The sequence below is a fragment of the Danio rerio genome, chromosome 16 (assembly GCF_052040795.2).
Source record: "Danio rerio strain M-AB ecotype USA chromosome 16, GRCz13ab, whole genome shotgun sequence".
NCBI lineage: Eukaryota > Metazoa > Chordata > Actinopteri > Cypriniformes > Danionidae > Danio > Danio rerio.
This window is the reverse complement of record NC_141036.1, coordinates 49,137,501-49,160,000: the sequence shown is the minus strand read 5'-3', so window position 1 is coordinate 49,160,000 and position 22,500 is coordinate 49,137,501. Positions and strand designations below refer to the sequence as shown.

Genomic DNA, 22,500 nt, shown 5'->3' with positions numbered 1-22,500 from the left:
CAATAACCCAGACCACGGCTAGAGATAAACACCTGTTATTTTAAGACATGTGTGAACAAGACTAACCCACAGCACTCTTATTATGCTGTCATATAGAAACACTACACTGAAAATAGATGTGTTGCTCTCACCTGCGCACAGAACACACAGCTACAGGACTGCAGAGTGCAGGTCTCCGCTTCAGGCCAGTCGCTCAGGCAGAGTTTGCAGTGGATCGTGGTGCTTTTTCCATCCATGCTAGCCTTCTGTTGAGGTTTATTCCTATACCTCAGAAACATAGGAGTGAAGCTCTCCATGCTCCTGAACACAACACCAGAGGAGTTTTAACATCCTAAAGCTGTCCGCCGAACACAGATCACACACTTGAGCTGCACAAAAAACACTCTTAAAGTAGAATCACATGCAGAAGACTCACTGTTAGGCTCTGTTATTAGTTTAATCTCATTGGCGGTGTTGTGTACACCGACTGGAAACCTGCTCAACCTGCCCCTTTTCATATAAATGGGACCACAAACTGGTCTGTCTGGAGGAACCGGAGATCTAGATTCCACCCCGAATGAGCTCACTGCTTTGCAGATTCTTCCAGTCAACATTCCCATCCCGCATGGCGACCGAATCCCAAACGGGAAGAAGTCATAATAACATAATCCGGGATAAAGCTAGATTAGAAAGCCCCGCCTGTTTGGACAGGTCTGAAAAATAGAGAATGGCGACTTGCATGTGCTCTGTATATTTATGTCTCCTGTTTCAATCAATAACATCACTGGCCTAAATGTGGCTCTAAAGTCAGGTATTGATTGGTGGGACACGTGTGGCGTTCACTTAATCTTGTTATTTTTATTCCTGCTATGTCATTGTTGTTTTCTGACATTTGTTTACTGAGTTTAACCCCTCTTGACTAAATGTTTTTAATGATTTAGGAGCAATTGTGCCAGGAACTGCTCTGAATGAGTGTTTGGATGGAATATGATTGTTATGGCAGTGTCCTGGATCACTATTGATCAGCCCAAAAACACAGTTGGTCGCACCTCATAAAGTGGGTCAGAGAATAAATCTAGGTGAGCCCTTTGACGCCATGCAGTCAAAATTATTTACATATACTTTGGTTTTTCCACAAAGGGAAGTGAAATCACATGGTTGTTTTCAACAATGATTAAATTATGATGAAGTAAACGTCTCTAAAAATGAGGAAGCGAAAACTATTTCGCTGATTTTGGTATGTAATAATACACTCACTGGCCAATTTATTAGGTACACCTTACAAGCACCGGGTTGGACTCCCTTTTGCCTTCAGAACTGCCTTAATCCTTCAAGGCATAGATTCAACAAGGAAATATTCCTCAGAGATTTTATTCTATGTTGACATGATAGCATCACTTTGCTGCAGATTTGTCGGCTGCACATCCATGATGTGAATCTCCCGTTCCACCATATCCCAAAGGTGCTGTATTGGTTTGAACACTGATGACTGTAGAGGCCATTTGAGTACAGTGAACTCATTATCATGTTCATGAAACTAGTCTGACATGATTCACGCTTTATGATATGATGCGCTATCCTGCTAGAAGTAGCCATCAAAAGATGGATAACAACAATACTCAGGTAGGATGTGGCATTGACACGATGCTCAATTAGTATTAATGCGCCTAAAGTCTGCCAAGAAAAACCCCCACACCATTACACCATTGCCACCAGCCTGAACTGTACAAGGCAGGATGGATCTACGCTTTTATGCTGTTGATGGCAAATTCTGACCCTATCCGAATGTCGCAGCAGAAATCAAGACTCTTCAGACATGGACAGGTGTACCTAATAAAGTGGCCGGTGAGTGTATTTAAGCGGTTGTTTTTGATTTGTTTGTGTTCTTTTCAAATGTTATTAGTTGGTCAGGGTGATCATAATAATGCATCAAATTTAACCAAACCACTATTTCTTTTTTATGAATACAGTCTTAAAGGGATAGTTCACCCAAAAATGAAAATATACTCCCTATTTACTCACGCTTCACTTGTTTCAAACCTGTTTAGGTTTCTTTTACACTAAAGAAGATATTTAAAGAAAGCTAAAAACCTGTAACCATTGACTCCCATAGTATGAAAAATAGTCAATGGTTACAGGATTCCAGATTTCTTTAAAATGTGTTTTCAAAAGGTGAGTAAATGATGGTAGAATTTTCAATTTCGGGTGAACTGTCCCTTTAAGAACAGTATAATGAACGCTAGTCTGAAATGTTCTACCAAACATAACAACAATAAACTAGGAATGTAGGCTGTGTCTAAAATGGCATTTTATATCCACATTTTCGGTTTAAATAAATAAATAAATTAATTTATTAATTTGCAAAATATGTAATGCACATTCAAAGTTTAGTGCATTAATAAATAGAAAACTATATATGCATAAATGCAATAATAAGCCTAAACTTGCAGTAAAAACCTCCATCTGGCCTATTCAGTTAGGAAATTCTGCATTTAGACCATTTTCCATCGTTATTTAGCAGATTAGTATGCATATTTGGTGTTGGGCATGTTCTACTTTAGTGTTTGATTTTTGTGACAATCCCAATTATTATATTACAAACTTATTTTTTATATCTCTGACCCTGAAGATATTTTTTTCACAAACTTTTAATATATTAAAATGCAACAAAAGGAGATTTTGCAGCACTGTAGCCAAATAAAGTGTTTTTATTAACATTATTATTATTATTATTATTAATATTATTAATAGTTTATTCATTCACTTTCCTTCGGTTTAGTCCCTTTATTCATCAGGGGTCGCCACAGCAGAATGAACCACCAACTTATCCAGCATATGTTTTAAACAGCGGATGCCCTTCCAGCTGCAGCCCATTACTGGGAAACATCCATACACACTCATTCACACACATACACTCCACTACACCCTTATAAATAGTTTTTTATTTAAATAATCAGTTAGTAATTGAATCCCAATAAGTAATTCAAAAATAAGTAGTAAGCAAGTAAATCCCAACCAATTATCATATTGCAAACAAATTTTTATATCTTTTGACCTCGAAGATATTTTTTCACAAACTTTTTTTTTCTCCAACAAAAAGGAGATTTTGCAGCACTGTAGTCAAATAAAGTTTTTTAACACATTATTATTAATAATAATTGTTATTGTTAAATAATTAATAACTAATCAAGTGCAAAAACATCAGGTTGCATACACGGTGCAGTAGCTATGCCTGCACTTAAAAATAAACATTGCATAAGAACAATAGCAGACAAAAAATGAGGAAATAAATGCTTTCAAAAAAATTCACATCAAAGGAACAAATCAATAGAGAATAAAAAACAAAATATAAATTTAATGACGGGACATATAAATTACAAGAAATTTGTAAAAGAATTATTCCAAAATCGCATACATCCTGATAGCTTTTCATTTTTAATTTTAGGGTTGCAATATAATGCTTAAGATCAATTTTTAAACACATAAATGTTTATGATTGGACCCTTTTTGTTTGTGTACATGAAATTTACCATTTCTAATCATATAATTAATAAACAAATTGTGCTCAGGTTTTAATTAATATTAATTTGTCATGGAAATGTATTTACAATTAAACTTAATTTTCAAATTGTGTAAGTTTAAATGTAAAATATTCAACATCAAACCAAAACATTTGGATACATGTGCATTCAAAAAAACAACACTTTAATCCAGGCATGTCCAGACGCGGTCCTGGAGGGCCGATGTTCTGCAAAGTTTAGTTCCAACTTCCAACCCCAATCAGACACACCTGGGCTAGCTAATCAAGCTCTAACTAGGCTTTCTGGAAACATCTTTGCAGGTGTGTTGAGGCAAGTTAGAGCTAAAATCTGCAGGACACCGGCCCTCCAGGACCGAGTTTGGACACCCCAGGATAATCGATTCCTGCTCTAGTTTACAAAAAGTGCACGCAGTTTCCGTCTCTCAGCCATGCCGCACATTCCAGACAAGTCCATTGTCCACTGTGACGTCAGCCGATTGAGCCGAATAAACACTGCCGCTTCCGTGTGTTGTTAATAAACACGAAAACACTCCTGACTCAGTCCATTCTGTGTTATTTCGACTCGGTGGCTACTCTGAATACTTACGTTCCCCGCAAACGACTGCACGCGGTGATGAATCAGCATTAAACTAGCACTGTATTGCCAGGTAATGGATTCATTTAGCTGTATATCATTTAGCTATATATCAGACATCACAATACCGCGACGATAAGACTTTTACTAAGAAATGAACTGACCTCAGTATTCATGGCCATGAATGGAGTGTGTGCATCCTCACGCGCATCTGATCATGAAGATGCTGAAGATGATGATGGACAGTCAGTCGGGTCTGCTTTATATCTGCGCCAGTCTCCTCGGTTATGTAGAAGAAGTATTGTCATCTTCTACCAGGGCGATTGTGGATTTGCGTAAACTTAAGGGGCTGTGTGTGTTAAAGGGTTCGGCTACTTCCTGTTTTCTCCTCCCACTGACTGACGTTAACTCTTTCAATCACAGAGGAGTTGCTGGACACCTTTTGAAATATGCATCAGCGTAGTCAGCCTGCTAAAAGGAGTGGTTATATTTTCTCAAAGAGTGGACCTTTTTGCAGTCATTTGCCCCATTTTCAATTTAATTATGAGATTTAAATACTGAATTTAGATGACGTTTTAAGCACTTTTAGCTGTATTAGATTGTCAGATGGTCATCATAACCACACTTTTTGATGTACTAAAATATTTAGAATAAAGAAACATGACAAACATTTATATTTAAAATAAAAATTCATGACACCGTTGAAACCAGAAGTTTACATACTCTAAAAAAAGGAACATAACCATTTAAAAAAATGTCTAATGTTAAATCATACTAAACGTCTACTATTTTTGGTCCGTTAGGAGTACCTCAATCATTTACTTTTGCTAAATGCCAATATAATGAGAGAGATTTTTTTGAGAATTATTTATTAATTTCTAGACCTTCAAAGGTTTACATACATTTCCTTGGTATTTTTTAGCTTTGTTTTTAAACTGTATAACTTTGGTCAAATGTTTTGGGTATCCTTCCACAAGCTACTCACAATAGTTTAAAGAAATTTTGGCCCATTACTCCTGATAGAACCAGGGCCGGAGCAAGCTGAACTGCTGCTCTAGGCAGAGGACAATCACGCCTTCCTCAACCCCAATGTGAAAACGAAAGTGACCGGTTATGAAAATGAAGTGAGGTGTTGCGGACCTCTATTCTGCTGCCCTATGCGTGGATATAACTGAGGACACGCGGGTGCTGATGGAGGTGTCGCTGACGCCGCCCTCTCTATTCTGTCGCCTATGCGCGAATATAACTGAGGGTGAGGGTGGTGTCGCGGACATAACTGAAGACGCAGGTGGTAAGGGAGGTGTCGCAGACGCCGCCCTCTCTTTACTGCCGCCCTGGGCGGCCACCTAGGTCGCCTCTATGGATGCGCCAGCCCTGGATAGAACTGGTGTAACTCAGTCAGATTTGTAGGCTGTCTTGCTCGCACAAGCTTTTTCAACTGCCCACAAATTTTGTATAGGATTGAGATCAGGGCTTTGTGATGGCCACTCCAAAACATTCACTCTGTTGTCCTTAAAGCACCTTTTAACTAATTTGGCAGTATGCTTAGGGTCATGGTCTGTTTGAAAGACGCATTTGTGGCCAAGTTTTAATTTCCTGGCTGATGTCTTGAGATGTTGCTTCAGTATTTCTACATAATGTTCTTTCTTCATGCTGCCATCTTTTTGATGATTCTGGCTTGTTGATTTTCCCATGTTCTCACACAAGGAAGCAGTGTGTTTGAGGTTTTCCTTAAATACTTTTCTACAGTTGTGCCTCCAGTTAACTCAAATGTTTTCAATTAGCCAATCAGAAACGTCCAAAACTTTGACACCATCATCTGAGCTTTTTCATAGACATAATAATCTTATTGTATGTAAACTTGAATTTCAAGAAAAGTTATAACAATTTCTCAAAAAAATCTCTCATTATTCTGCTATTACGCACAACAGAAACAAATTTGATAATCCTAACTTACCTAAAAGAGAACAAGTTTAGTCTCATTAACATCTGACCTTTTTTAAATGGTCATGTGCCTTTTTACACCGTGTATGTGAAATTCTGGTTCTAACTATACTTCATTAGGAAAAAAAAAAATGTAGACCAGACCAGTGGTTCTCAAACTGTGGTTCAAGGCTTCCTTCTAGTTGTATACTGAGAAATTCTGTATAATGAAAGAAAATAATAACACACTTTTTACCCTTTGACGTGAATGATTCCACTGATGTAACCAGCACCAGCTGTTCCCTGAAGCGTACGATCACATCGGTTTGCTTAATGTTTACTTTAGTCACATTATCAGATGCTAAAAATCTACCTGCTTTGGAGCAGAGCCAGAGAAAGAGGCGCGCAGCCACGGCGCTTGCGGAATAGATACACACTACAGAAGCGCTTCTGCAGTGCTGTTGTGTTGGCATTTGAGTTACTGCAAACTCAGGAATCTCCCCATGCTGCATCCTTGGTAAAATATTTATCACAAGTGTAAAATGTGTGAAATAAGGCATGTTTTCAATATATAAAGTTAATTGTTTTTGAAAAGCAGCGTGGCTTTTGATTAATTTGTAGATTTAGGCCAATTAATCTGGATGTGATTCAAATGTCACAGGACACAGAACATAGACTCAAGCAACTTTGCCTTGCTTGAAGCTTTGAGCTAGAATATAACCTAATTGAAGTTAGTCTCTGTGCGCGGTCAACACAAACGCATGGTCCACTTAAGATGCGATCTCAATTCACGGAAATTCTTCACGTATGAATGGATAAATCAAGTATGAATTGGTCAAGCAGTTTATTAATGCATTTAATCAATCACTTTTCTGACACACGTAATGTAAAGGACATTCCAACCAACTTCATCATTCTCACTTTCTTTTCAGATGGTATGGTGGGCCGAGCCAAAGGTTACCATGGGCCAACTTTGGGCTCCTCTGTTTTAAAACAACAGACAATTCTGCTCACCAAGGCTGCATTTATTTGATCAAAAATACAGTAAAATTGTGAAATATTATTACAATTGTAAATAACTGTTTCCTTATTAAATGTAGTTTCAATTTGAATTTATTTTTGATGCAACCCTCAATTTTTATCATCGTTACTCCAGTCTTCAGTGTCACTTGATCATTCAGAAATGATTAGCTATAATATGATGATTTTCTGTTCTATTATGATCAGTTATCATTGGTATTCAATCCCTAATAATGATTTTTACAATTATCAAATATATAATTTTGCTTCATAGCATCATAGAAATTAAATTATAAAACAAGAAGAATAAAGTTAGATTAAAAATTAAAATGAAAGTTCAAAATAATAGCTTTTATTTATCTTTATCTTTATTTTAGCTTTTATTTGTTTTTATTTTTTTAACATTATAAATATATGTTTTTATTGTTTAAGCTGTTGCCATTTCAGTTAATATGTACCATTATAAAGTGGTTTATCACCATCATAATAGACAATCATGTACAACAGCATCCCCTAGTGTCAAGATAATATGCAACCCTGAGGACAAACTGTTCTAGTCTTGTTACATAAAAAATTACAACCTCATCACAACCATGTTTCAGTCTCTGACATATGCCAGAGCTGTTTTGAGACGTCTGCTCATCCGCTTTAAGTGAAGCAGATATGACGATTAATAAAAAGAAACGCCCACACATGACATCACGGTGTATTTCCATTGATCTCTGGATTGCATTGATATAACATCCATAACATTCCATAACAACCAAATGAATCTCCAACACACTCCCGCAGATCCTGTCTAGATATTAAGACGAGATTGTTATTATTATTATTATTATTATTTTATTTATTTTTTTATTATTGTTAATATTATTATTATTGTTGTTGTTTATATTCTATTATTATTAATATTCTATTATTAAAATTACCATTATTATTTTTATTATTATTATTATTATCCTATTATTAATAATATTCTATTATTATTATTATTTATATTCTATTATTAATATTATTATTATTATTATTATTATCATTATTTTATTATTATTAATATTCTATTATCATTGTTATTATTATTATTTTTGTATCTTATTATTATTATTATTATTATTGTTATTATTTTGTTATTATTATTAATATTATCACATTATTATTATTATTATTATTATTATTATTATCATCATATTATTATTATTATTATTATTATTATGGCTGCAGTATTTTCTTAATAATGGAAAGATATAGGCGACACGGTGGCACAGTTGGTAGTGCTGTCGCCTCACAGCAAGAAAGTTGCTGGTTTGAGCCTCGGCTGGGTCAGTTGGCGTTTCTGTGTGGAGTTAGCATGTTCTTCCCGTGTTCGTGTGGGTTTCCTCCGGGTGCTCCGGTTTCCCCCACAAGTCCAAAGATGTGCTATAGGTGAATTGGGTAGGCTAAATTGTCCATAGTGTATGTGTGTGAATGGATGTTTCCCAGTGATGGGTTGCAGCTGGAAGGGCATCCACTGCGTAAAAATGTGCTTGCTAAGTTGGCGGTTCAATTCGCTGTGGCGACCCTGACTTAATAAAGGGACTAAGCCAAAAAGAAAATGGAAACCTGTAACCATTGACTTCCATAGCAGTAAAAACACCAGTTTGACTGTCTTTTTTCTGTTTAGTTGAACACAAAAGAAGATATTTTTAAGAATGATGGAAACCATTGACTTTCATTGTATTTGTTTTTCCTACTGTGGAAGACAATTTTTAAAATATCCTCTTTTGTGTTTAACAGAAGAAAGAAACTCCAAAAGGAAAAGTGGTCCTTCATTTTTAGGTGAACGGTCTCTTTAAGATGATTTCTGATGGCTACAAAGCTATGCAGAATGCTGTGAGTTTGTGTTAAAATCAGGATTGGGAAGAGAACATTGTGCTTGTCACAGTCAAGCCAAGCTTATTATTTCACATGATAAAATTTAAAATCTAGTTTGACTAGTGCATTTCAACAACACATACCATAATGTTTAAGAAATGGGTCAGCAGCAGAATAGGTGGCATTTTGTGATTAAAAGCCGAAGGAAAATCTATCTTTTGTCAAAAAAGAAATTATATTATATTATCTTATATGTCAAAGAAGCGACTTCACTTTAATTTATTTTCAGATTTGTGTGCTTTAACTGCATGCAAATTGAGACCTTAACAATACTTCATTTGCATACAGTATATAAACAATTTTTAAAAATGTGTAACACAAAACTGAATACAAAAAAATTAAAAGTACAAAAAAAGCAATTAAAGCAATCTATCTACTGGGAACTTTTTAGTTCTCAAAAACAGAAAGTGGGGTCACCAAATTATGAAACTATCTTTTCTCACATTTCCCCTATAAGACAAAAAATACATTTACTAGCTCAATACAGTGTTTGTCAGTATAGACTGTAGCGTTATCCTGCTTGGCAAAAGAGGTAGTTCATTTTTCTCAAAAAGTGGACGTTTTTGGGATTCTTTGCCTCATTTTCTGTTTAACTATGAGGTTTACATACTGCTTTTAAAGCACTTTTTTGTTTAAATGGCTTGTCGGATGATCATCAGAACCAAACTTTTTGATGTACCAAAACATTTCCTTAAAGATTTAGAAAAAAAACCCAGACTTTAAAATACAAATTTATTACATAATGTATCATTAAGAAAAAAATAGGATTCGTTACATTTTTTTATTAAAAACTCTAGCTTATTTTCATTTATTAGGCAAAAAACAGTCTGGCCAGCACATTAAACTTTCCTCTGTTAGAATTTTTCCATTTGAATAAAAAAATAAATAAATAAATAAATAATAATGTAGAACTTCACAATTTTTCTAGATTTTCTCTTGCATAAAGATTTTTTATCGAAAATTCATTGATAACAACAATAGCCTGATTAGTATTTAAATTAACTTTAATACGGGCCGCTTTTAGTGCTTCACGTCTTTTCATTGGATCACTTTTTGTTAACGTCCAAAGTTTAGAATAAAATTACTTACTACGTAAAAATGTTTTTTTTATTTAACAACAATACAGTTGGTCAGTGGTGAAAGATGACTTCACTTGCGTCAGATTGTATGTTTTCTGGCACAGATGTTGGACTCATGAAAAATATTTGTTTGCATTGGCCAAAACTGGTTGCAGCTAGAAGGGCATCCGCTGCACAAAACATATCCTGGATAAGTTGGCAGTTCATTCCACTGTGGGGACCCCTGATGAATAAATGGACTAAGCCAAAAAGAAAATGAATGAATGAATGAATGAATGAATGAATGAATGAATGAATGGATGAATGAATGAATGAATGGATGAATGAATGACATAATAAATGGATGAATGAATGAATGAATGAATGGATGGATGAATGAATGAATAAATGGATGAATGAATGAATGGATGAATGAATAAATGGATGAATGAATGAATGAATGAATGAATAAATGGATGAATGAATGAATGAATGAATAAATGGATGAATGAATGAATGAATGAATAAATGGATGAATGAATGAATGAATGAATGAATGAATGGCCAAAACTGATTAACAGAAGTCACAACAGAGGATTCCACTTGGTCTTAAAGCCTCCTTCGATGGGTTATTTTCACAATTTATAGTGGCAGAGCAGTCAAAATAGGAAAAATAAGCTCATGTATGGGACAAATTCTGGACCTTTGTTAGTGGGGGGTTGGTCTTCTGAACCACCCCTGGCTACGGGCCTGTAGTAGCTCAATATAGCTAAATATAAGCTGAATATAACCCAGCGAGAGTCTTTGTTTGGGGCCGTTTCCCATCCGTCATGCTGTGCAGGTGCTGCAGTTGCCGTCAGGTCTTGTTACAGGGGGAACTGGCTGTTGCTGCTGCATGCATTGCTTTGGCTTGGCTCAGGCTGCAGTAATCTGACGCTGTACCTCGCGTTCAGTGCATCACTGACATTGCTCGGCAAACATTCAACATTCCACTCCAGGCTTTAAAAGGATGGTAGCATCATCAAAGTCCTCTAAACCTGGTAGTAATTGCTTAATATCTCTCTAAGTTCAGGGTGGAACCAGCTAAGTGGTCTCACGTCTCTCTGTGACTTATCTCTGAATGTGCTGCATGCTTTAGTAATCATTATCTCAGTAGATTCATTAAATAGATGGCATTAACAGAATAAATCAAGAATTACATTTTACTCAGACACAAAATTATAAATGTGAGCATAGGACAAAAGTATTGTTTTTTTTATGCCAAAATCTGTAGGATATTGAGGAAAGATCTTGTTCCATGAGGATATTTTGTACAATTCCCATTGTAAACTTATATATATATATATATATATATATATATATATATATATATATATATATATATATATATATATATATATATATATATATATATATATATATAATATGCAATAAACTTAATTTGCACAAATTTTAAAGAGTTTTTTTCCCAGTATTTAATTTTTTGCATCCTCAGATTACATTTTTTTTAAATAACTGCATCTTGTCCAAAGTCCAAATTGTTCCTTCATCTTGTCCCAACACAACACAAATTAATATATACACACACACACACACACACACACACACAGACACACTCTCACTTACCGGCCACATTGTTAGGTACACCTGCCTAACTGCTTCGAGCTATTAGAAAGGCAACAGTAACTCAAATAACCACTTGTTACAACCGAGGTATAAAGAAGAGCATCTCTGAACACGCAACATGTCGAACCTTGAGGCAGATGGGCTACAGCAGCAGAAGACTACACCAGGTGTCACTCCTGTCAGCTAAGAGCAGGAAACTGAGGCTACAGTTCGCACAGGCTCACCAACATTTGACAAAGATTGGAAAAGTTGCCTGGTCTGATGGGTCTCGATTTCTGCTGCAACATTCTGAATGGTAGGGTCAGAATTAGACGTCAACAACATGAAAGCATGGATCCATCCTGCCTTGTATCAACCGTTCAGACTGGTGGTGGTGGTGTAATGGTGTGGGGGATATTTTCTTGGCACACTTTGGACCCATTAGTACCAATTGAGCATTGTGTCAACGCCACAGCCTACCTGAGTATTGTTGCTGACCATGTCCATTCGTTTGACCACAGTTTACTCATCTTTAGATCTTTAGGCTACTACAAGTAGGAAAACACGCCATGTCATAAAGCCTGAATCATCTCAGACTGGTTTCTTGAACATGACAATGAGTTCACTGCACTCAAATGGCCACCAAGAACTCATACAATAAAGCAACTTTAGGATGTGGTGGAATGGGAAATTCCCATCATGGATGTGCAGCTGCTAAATCTGCAACAACTGGGTGATGTTATCTTATCATTATGGACCAAAATCTCTGAGAAATATTTCCAGTACCTTGTTGAATCTGTGCCATGAAGGAATAAGGCAGTTCTGAAGGCAAAAGGAGTCCAACCCGGTAATAGTAATGTGTACCTAATGAAGGGGTGTATATGTATATTCTCATTTTTATTGTATTACATAAAAATATTTAGTTTTCATATATGTGGAAATATAAATTTCTATCAACTAATTCCAAATGAACAATAATCTACGTATAACTGAAAAGTTATATTCTCTGTTTTTTAATTATATAATTTCATTAACATCCCAGCTAGGAGGGACATTTAACCTTTATCTCTCTGACTACAGGCTAAGCCAGTGATGCAAATGCTTTAAACGACTCTGTCTTTGTCTTCGGGTGTTGCTTTTATGCTACAGAAACCCTATGTTGATTAACTTGTGTGGTCAGTAGCTGGGCCGTTTTTTAACACCTATGCCATGCTGACTCCAACTCTTAATTTGCATGCTCTGTTTAGCCATGTCCCCTCCTCCTAACAGGACAATATAGACAGGACATCTTTGACTAATTCAGACTTATGTGAGACTTGTGAGAGACTTGTGAAAGAACTTGCAGACTGCAGACCTCTAGTAGGCTCTTGCAGACACATCTTAAAGACGCTGTATGACTGCAGATTAACCAACACGTCTCAATAAAGGAATTCTGCTTGTTTCAAGTCTCCTGGACTGGGTTCTCTTCTCTTCTTTTTCACTCATTCATTGATTTTTTTTCAACAAGTAATAGAATCAGAATATACAACTTTATGTATTTAATAAAAAAAATATTTAAAACTGTCACAGAAGGGACAGGACTCGGGTAAGTAGATGACATTTATTGTTTATTGTAAAGAATGGCAGTTTACAGCAGGTGAGTAATGCGGGTGTTTATTTTCAGAGAGTATAATATGGATGACAGAAACCAATTGACAGTCTTTAAGGGATGACAATGGATACAGGAACTGATGCCAAAATGGAACAGAAGAAACAGAGACGGGGAAACACTGGAGATCACAGGTGACAAGGAAGGTAAGTAAGCCTAATTTAGCTTCGAGTATCAACACTGACTATGTAATAGAGTTCTAGACGCCGAGTGAACTATGTGAGGCCTTTATAATGCAGGGAATGATGACGGTGATGATGTTCAATTGTGTGGTTAATTACTATTTGGGTGACCGTGATCTTGTTGTCCAATTGACAAACACACAATACAAAAACAAAAAACAAAACAAAAACACTACACTTAACTATTAAGTTTGTCTCTAAAATAAAGTAATTCCATAAATAAATCACAAATATATTACACATATTTAATGTAAAATACTTTGTTTGCATATTAAATTAAATGTAAAAATATGTTTATTATGAAATTAGAGAAACCAATTCAGTTCAATTTGTTGACATCCCTAAAAATCGGAATGGTCTAAACTAAAAAGCATTCTTCAGCAAAAAATAAGTTCTTATATTTATCTTTAGATTTTTTTCTGATATGTTTTGCATTATTGTCATAAGATGTGACTGCTTTTGTTTTTGATCAGTCAAGCTTTAACACTTTTACGACAGGCTGATGGATGCTGAAGACAAGTGTAAGAGTGGTCCCGCAGGAATCCTCATTCAGAGAGAGAGAGAGAGAGAGACGTCTTTCATCAGTAACTGGAGAAAGGATTGTTGATGTGCTGAGTGATGGATGTGCATCTCACCTACAGTTCAGGACTGTGAGGACGACATGCGGCTCTGAATGCCTCAGTATGAGATAATAAAGCCTTTGCACAGCTGCTGACAACCGAGACAGAAGACAAGGACCCTCCAGCATGAGGCCAGTGTCATAGATCCGCTCCTATTTTTATTTTTTCTGAACATCAGGGATGCTTTGTATTGACTTTTAAAGGTTACTTTGTGTGGTACTTTTTCACAGATCGAAGCAACGACATAAACATGGAACTTTCCTGTCTTTAAAATAGTTGTAATGGTATTTCTATTTACAGGATCAGTCTACTTTTTGAAAAAGGCTTATTTTACATGTCGCCAAAGGGTTTAGCAGGTAAGTTTTAACATTTTTAAATTGATTCAGCCAGTCTCTGGGTCTGGCTGGAGCACCTTTAGCTTAGCATAGATCATTGAATCAGATTAGACCTTTAGCATCATGTTCAAAAAAAACTTTTTGAAGAGTTTTAAAGAGTTTCCTATTTAAAGACGGACTCTTCTGTAGTTAAATCATGTACTAAAGCCAATGGAAAAAAGGAAAAGTAGCTATTTTCTCGGCCAATATGGCTAGGAACTATAGGCTACTCTCATTTCAAAGTATAATCAAGGTACTTTGCTGCTGTACCATGGTTGAAAATAGTCCCCAACAAAGCCCTATTTGTAGCACCAGTTAAAATCTGAGGGTTTACTCACACCAGGGATAGTTGTATTAAACTGTGCCCAGGCATGATTGCAATAAAGCCCAATCGAACCACGCTCCAGACCTTGTCTTCCAACTGGGTCAGGGCCTGAGCCCAATTCGGAGCACTCACACTTGTTAAAGGAAACGGGAAATGGGAGTCAAGCGTGCCTGGGCATGGTTCAGATAGCCTAGTGTGATTATGCCCTGATAATTTCACACCTGCTGAAACCACGGTAGCAAAGTCCCTTGATTATTACGACGGAAGAAGATTATAGTTGCTAGCCATATTGACCTAGAAAATAGCACATTTTTTCAATTTCCATCATACTTGGTAAACATTACAACTACAGAGGAGTCAAACTTTAGGAAAAAAACATTTTATTTATTAATTTTTTCAGTGAGCTGAATGGATTAAAAAATTGTCAAACTAGCTGTTTAAAATGAGTCTGTATAAAAAAAAGTGTTTTTTTAACGCAGAAATTCCCAAACTAGAGCCCACAGGCCAAAGATGGCTTATGTTAACCTTCCCATCTGAGAAGAGAGGGAGAATTATGATGGTTTAGAGACTGCAATTTTTAATTTAATTTAACTTTTTTGTTTTATTGCTAAGCTAATAAAAATTAAACTGAAATTAAATATATTAATGAAATGTTGTAAAAAATCAATTTAAAAAAATAACAATATTACATACTGTCACCCCTATGGATAGACAATGCAGAGAAATTAGTGAGCAAATGAAGGCAAAGACGGGATTCTGCTTGATTATTGTATTCAACATTGATTCTCTCAACATTCTCTAGTTGTTTATTGTAATAAGTTATAATTTAAAATTATACTGCATAGTTTATACAATTTAATGATTTATATTGATTTTTAAATATTTATTCATTCATTTTCTTGTCGGCTTAGTCCCTTTATTAATCCGGGGTCGCTACAGTGGAATGAACCACCAACTTATCCAGCAAGTTTTTTAACGCAGCGGATGCCCTTCCAGCCGCAACCCATCTCTGGGAAACATCCACACACACACTCATACACTACAGACAATTTAGCCTACTAAATTCACCTGTACCGCATGTCTTTGGACTGTGGAGGAAACCGGAGCACCCAGAGGAAAGAGAGAACATGCAAACTCCACACAGAAACGCCAACTGAGCCGATCGAACCAGCGTCCCAGCAACCTTCTTGCTGTGAGGCGAACGTGCTACCCACTGCGTCACCTTGTTTTTAAATATTATGAAATAAATTAGGAAATTACCTATGGCAGCTTTAACTTTCGTTTCACGGTTCTCAATGAGATTTGGTTTTTGCCCCCTCATACAAAAAAGTTTGAGCACCCCTGTTCTAACGCCTAACCTTACACTCATGATCCATTCTAAGCAGAAGCATTGCACTGAAAAAAATAAAAAATAAATAGAATTAAATTAACTCAATTTTTTCAAGGCAAGTGGTTGCAAACAATTTATATGGGCTGGATTTAAACAAATAAATTAGGTTAAAAATAATTTAATCTATTTAAATTCAGCTCCTATTAATTGTTTGCTACAATTTACCTTAAAATTGACCTTAAAACCACTTACCAATTAATAACCTTTTCAGTGTATGCTGGTAACGCACCGCCTTCTTTGATTTAATTGGCCATCATTTGTTTTGACATTGATCAGTTTAGAGAATACAGCCTAAACATCTAAGACATTCACCTAAAAAACACTATGCTATTACCATGTTTTCAGGTCATAGTGTACCACACAGCTGCAGTCAGCGTGTAGTTTTGTTGCCATCAGCAATAACCATGTTTTGACGCACATACAACAGGAAATATGAGATCACATGGGTGGTTTGGCACTGTTGACCTCCTGGTGGAGACACGAGTATCAGTGAAATGGTCGCAGGATTAGTCATTTTCCCACCTCGTCAAACCACACCAATCTGAAGAGACCCCTGCAGGCATGATGACAGGCTCTAAAAATAGTAACAAACCCTATTTATAAGACTCACAAACACTCAGGAGGGAAGCAGCAGGTTTTATCAGATGATCTGACTAACATCTTTCTTCCCTTTTTTTTTTTTGTATTATTTGTGTCGTGTTTGTTTTGAGATGCATTGCCTGAGCAGGACGCCCAGGTCGTATCTGCTGAACTCCTACAGTGATCTACAGGAGACTGATGAGCTTTCCAGAGAATCGTATGAAGCCACCTGGTTAGACCTGCTGATGGAGACCAGGCCAGAATACAAGTATGCCTTTCTGTTTCCTGTGTTTACTTGCTAATTTGAAGAGAGTTGAATTAAATACTTTACCTAAATATGAAAAATCTGGTTATATTTATATGCTGTTAAGAATCAGAGGCTGTTGGAGGAAGCTGAAGGATTTGTCCTTGTTTTTACTTTGTTATTAAAAGCCTTTTTAAGGTATATAGGCTAAAATGAAGGCATTTACTAAATATTCTCCCAGCTTCTGTAGTTTTTAAATTTTGCAAGCTGGATTTTTATTTTGGTTTAATGTCTGTTCATGCTAACTTGCATCTGAACCTTAGAAGTATGCATGTTGTAGACCATTAGGATGCTTTATATTTTTATGTCAAATATATAAACAATGGCAATTTTAAATGAGGACGAGTATTGACAGAAATGACTTTTATATTAATTAATATAATAACCCAGACATATACAGTTTACTCTTTTCTTTAAAATGTTTTTTAAAAAAAGAGCTGTCAATTATGCTTAATAAAAAATATATTTTTGGTCTTTGGTGTCTTTTGGAGTAAATATTATAGTCTATTTTATTTTATTTTATTTTATTTTAATTAATATAATAACCCGGCCCTATTTAGTTTACTCTTTTCTTTTTTCTTTTTTTTTTTTTGAAAAGTAGCCATCAATTATGCTTAATTAAAAATATTTTGGTCTTTTTGGTGTCTTTTTTTTTTGTTGTTAATATTATAACCCAGCCATATACAGTTTTCTTTCTTTCTTTTATTTATTTATTTATTTATTTATTTTTATAAAGTAACCGTTAATTATGCTTACTTAAAATATATTTTTGGTGTCTTTTGGTGTAAATATTAAAGTTTTTTTTAATATTATTATTTTTAATATAATAACCCAGCCATATACAGTTTACTCTTTTTCTTTTCTTTTTTTTATTTTAAAAAAGAGCCGTCAATTATGCTTAATTAAAAAATCTTTTTGGTGTCTTTTGGCGTAAATATTAAAGTTTTTATTATTATTATTATTATTATTATTACTATTATTATTATTATAATATAATAATCCAGCCATATACAGTTTACTCTTTTTCTTTTCTTTTTTTTAAAGGAGCCGTCAATTATGCTTAATTAAAAAATCTTTTTGGTGTCTTTTGGTGTAAATATTAAAGTTTTTTTTTTTTTTTTTTTTAAAGGAGGCGTCAATTATGCTTACTTAAATATTTTTGGTGTCTTTTGGTGTAAATATTATTATTTTATTTTATTTTATTTTAATTAATATAATAACTCGTCCCTCTACAGTTTACTCTTTTTCTTTTTATAGTTTTTTTATTAAACATTTTAGATTTTAAACTATACACAACAAAGCCGATATCAACCTAACAGAAAGGGTAAATATAATAAAACCAGTAATACTGCAATAGGTACAAAACCAGAATTAGTTTTCTTCTTTTTTTTAAAGGCACCATCAATTATGCTCAATTAAATATGTTTTTGTATTTTTGGTGTAAATTCATTAGGACACATCATAGAAAATATTAAAAACCATCAACAAAAGTACTCAAGTAAACAGAAAATCCATCCTTAAATACATTAAGACAGTGAGGATAATCCCAGTCAATGTCATACAGACGCTTTAAAAAACACATTTTGTATTTAAAATAGTCTGTTTTACTGTTTAATTTAAGTAATGTTGCCATGTCGGATATCGCTAGTAATGTTTAAACTGTTTAATATTATAAAATTGAGAATAAATAAATAAAAATAATAATAATTCAATAACAATACTTAAGATGTAATTATATGGTGTATTTTAAAAGTTTAGGGACGATAAATATTTCTAATTTGCTAAATTAAAATTCACGTATAGCTTCATTGAACAAATACAGTCATAATGTGAAATGTTTTCTTATTTTAAAATAATCACTAAGATTATTCTAGTATACTACATTTCTTTTATCATTTGGGCTTCAAGATTTAATTTAGTCCCGCAATTTTCGTGAGATTTTTTGATCAATAGAAAGTAGATGACTAGCATTTATTTTAAACTGTTGCCGGCAGCTAGCTCTCTGCAACTCTCACATGGTCGCCCACTGAAGCTAAGCATAGATTTCCCCTATGTGTAAAGCGCTTGAATGCCCAGAAAAGCGCTAAATAAATGTAAGGAAATAATAATTATTATTATTATAATCTTTTGCAGGCTGCATGGTGACTCAGTGGTTAGCACTGTCAGTTTACAGCAAGAAGGTCGCTGGTTCGAGTCCTGGCTGGGCCAGTTAGTATTTCTGTCTGGAGTTAGCATGTTCTCTTCGTGTTTGCGTGGGTATCCCCGGGCAAAGATGAGGTATAGGTGAATTAGGGAAACTAAATTGGCCATAGTATATGAGTGTGTGTGAATGCAACTGTCTATGGGTGTTTCCAAGAACTGGGTTGCGGCTGGAAGGGCATCTGCTGCGTAAAATATATGCTGGAATAGTTGGCGGTTTATTCAGCTGTGGTGACCCCTGATAACCAGGGAGCTGAAGGAAAATTAATACATGTAATCTTTTGCGACAGTATAAATGCCTTTACTGTCACATTTGTGCACACACAGTCATTTTTAATACAAAAAGTTACATTAATAAATAAATGGGGATAAATGAATGCTGAAAATTGTGATTGTTGGGTAAAATATGGCTTTTTATATCTTAAATTTTGTTAAAATTCGAACTAAAAATACATACAATGCATACTACTTAATAACTTTGACCAGCTCTGCTTTACAGGATGACTCTTGCTGAGAAGGACTCCATGAAAAAGGAGAGCTACGAAAGCAAGCAGGTGGTTCACTTCACAGTGCGCAGATTCCCAAACCAGACCATTCAGATGGGCAAAGACAGGGAGCCAATGCAGGAGTATCGTTTACCATACAAAAACATTCTCCCAATACCAATATTTGTGCCCAGAGACGTGACTCAGCCTGACGTGACCCGCTCGCCCTCACCCTCAGTCAAATCCAGCACAGACACCGAGGCTAGTTTAAGCGGAGTGTGTCTTCATAAGAGAGAGATCTCGTCCATCACTGAACACAAGCCAATGGTAATCCAACCCAGGAGTCCAGACTTCAGAGCGTCCAGCCTCATCTCTCCACCGCGGGACACCCTCCGCTTCCAGAGACGAGAGTGATGAGCTGGTGAAAGCTGACGGCCATCATGGACACGGATACATAGACGAGTATGGTGGGTGATCTCACTCATACTCCAAAAACAAAGCTGCAAAACAGCACATGCTCACAGTTTCAGTACTACTCAAGAAACTTAGTGAATGAGTTCAATTTATTTAGTTTAAAAGGGACCTTTTATGCAAAATTCACTTTTATAAGGGGTTTAAACAGTTGAGTGGCAACAGTCTGTGAATATAACCAGCTTCTAATGTTAAAATGTATTCATTTTATTTTTTTTATAATCACACTTGATTAAAACAGTCTGCAGAAACACTTTGATTGGCTTTAGGTGTGTTCGACATGCACGGCTGCGGCCGGTGATCAACGAGATTAACCGAGCGCAGGCAGAGGCGGAGTTGAAAATGGAGCCGTCAGGCCGGACACTTCGGGCTCAAAGTTATTGTAGTAATGACCGAATCGCATGGCTTTATCAACATTTATTTATTTATTTATTTATTTATTTATTTAAAACAACAAAAGATTTGCTTCGGTCAAAAGTCTTTACAAACTATAGGTTATTATTAAACAATAAGGGAGTTATAAATTAAATTTAAGTAACCTATATAACAAACGCATGAGAAATATAGGGGGAAACAAGAGGGCACATAAAAAGGAAATAAATCTCCTTGAATAGGGTTATTTTGGATAATAAAAGCATGTTTAAAAAAGCACTTTAGTTCAAAAAGATTGAACAAAAGGAGCAAAATAAATGAGCTAAGTTATACTTTAAGTAAAAATCAAGGTCACTTAAGTTTTATGCAAAAACGGCTTGACAGGAAATAAAATATTTTATAATTACATATTTTTAGATTTAATAAAATATTTTTTTAACTTAATTTGATAAGAAACCTTTCAAGATCAATGATAATTATTTTATTACAAGCTTGTAAGACTTATTTCAGTTAATACGTAGGTTAATTACTAAAATACATAATTTAAATAATTTATGGAGCTGAATGCAGCAAATAGTCTGTATAAAAAGGTAGAATAAACCTGTGCAAACAATCTAGTCTTAATGAATAAATTATTCAACAAAAGATGATACTGCAGTAAAATATATGTAGTCTTTTAATTAGCACGATGTCTACAAGATAGAGATGGCATAAAAAGTGTTTGTTTTGAAATTTGTGAGACTGAATTTGTCCAATAATGAATCCGAAACGCACGTGGTTGTTGTCATGCGGTGAACTCAGCCAGTCGTATAATATCCGTGTCGCCATCGCAGGTCCAGCAGTCGCTCTTCAGATGCTGCACTGGCTGAGTCTGCCGTCTGATCTCGGAGCGCTGTCGCTTTACTTTGATGCCACGTTGACAGTCACGTGGCATCGCCGCAGCGTCAATCCAGACAGCTTTTAAGACAGATTTCGATCAATCTGCGCAGCGCTGCATGAAGTCGAACGCACCTATTCTCTCTTTGCACGTGTCATCAGACGGTGGAAGCCCCACCCATTAGTTACAATCGCTCGCTCATTAGCATAGGACTTTAGTCTTGTTTTTGAATCTGCCACTATGCTGACACATATGCATGTGTAGCTCCGCCCTCTTTTGAAAAGAGCACAGCCTCATTTGAATTTAAAGCGACAGTCACCAAAATGGCAGAATTAGGATCAAAGCCTAAAAGCCGCAGTTATAAAACATTATTTGTGTGGCGTTTTTGAGCTGAATATACAATCTAGGGACATCAGAAACTTATCTTGTAAAAAGGGGCCTAATAGGTCCCCTTTCAAGGAACTGGGGGTCACTCTGAAACCCTGAAATCCTAGGTATCTCTTTTCAGATCGCTCAAAATCAAACATTTGATCCTGTGTTTTTTTTTTACATTGAAGTTATATCATGTACATTCATGACACTTGTGATTACGTCATTTACTAGATATTTGTGGTGTGTTTTTTGTTGATTGGACAAATGCAGGAAGGTCATTAGAGGCAAAAACATCTGCACCTAATGATTACACAAACACACAAAATCCACATTTACACAATGGTGTTAACCCACTGTGAACACAGGGAGAACAAGCAAACTCCACACAGAAATGCCAACTGGCCTAGCCAGATCCAGGCACCTAGCGACCTGTTGCTATGGGGCGACAGTTCTAATCCCTGAGCCACCATGCCGCCCCCAAAAATATAAAAAATGTAACTTTCAAATACAACTTTTTCCAGAAATTTCATGACCAGTGAAAACCTGTAGTTTAAGTCTTGTATATAATAGGACATATGAATCCTTAAGCAGGATAACCCAGTATCCTGTGTTTAGATTGACCCTAAACAATTCTAGTGTGTTTTTCTAAAGTGTGTAATCATTAATGCTAAATAGTTTTGCAAAACATGAC

The 22,500-nt window shown here is 35.5% G+C and overlaps 3 protein-coding genes across 28 annotated transcripts in view; 1 reads left to right on the top strand and 2 right to left on the bottom strand.

Annotated features, from left to right (window-relative positions):
* Nucleotides 1–4,375, bottom strand: part of rnf144b (ring finger protein 144B) — a 26,807-nt gene extending 22,432 nt beyond the window's left edge. Inside the window, 2 exon segments of one of the 2 annotated variants that reach the window (NM_201137.2) lie at nt 132–300; nt 4,259–4,375. In NM_201137.2, the coding sequence (NP_957431.2) occupies nt 132–296 (165 nt within the window). In that variant the 5' untranslated portion in view covers nt 297–300; nt 4,259–4,375. 2 annotated transcript variants of the gene reach the window in all.
* Nucleotides 1–22,500, bottom strand: part of dpy19l1l (dpy-19-like 1, like (H. sapiens)) — a 754,017-nt gene that overhangs the window by 6,908 nt on the left and 724,609 nt on the right. The gene's annotated exons all lie outside the window — the stretch shown is intronic.
* The window catches only part of zmp:0000000930, a 53,579-nt gene that overhangs the window by 30,840 nt on the left and 239 nt on the right, over nt 1–22,500 (top strand). For 2 of the 24 annotated variants that reach the window (XM_087287844.1, XM_087287841.1), the window contains 5 exons: nt 13,275–13,405; nt 13,940–14,192; nt 14,292–14,417; nt 16,878–16,997; nt 19,732–20,184. In XM_087287844.1, the coding sequence (XP_087143970.1) occupies nt 16,975–16,997; nt 19,732–20,131 (423 nt within the window). In that variant the 5' untranslated portion in view covers nt 13,275–13,405; nt 13,940–14,192; nt 14,292–14,417; nt 16,878–16,974 and the 3' untranslated portion in view covers nt 20,132–20,184. Of the gene's footprint in view, nt 1–920; nt 1,059–4,062; nt 4,168–6,949; nt 7,740–12,912; nt 13,197–13,274; nt 13,406–13,939; nt 14,418–16,636; nt 16,734–16,766; nt 16,998–19,718; nt 20,185–22,500 lie in introns of those variants that run through there. The other 22 variants (XM_087287843.1, XM_087287842.1, XM_087287835.1 and 19 more) reach the window with 20 other exon arrangements.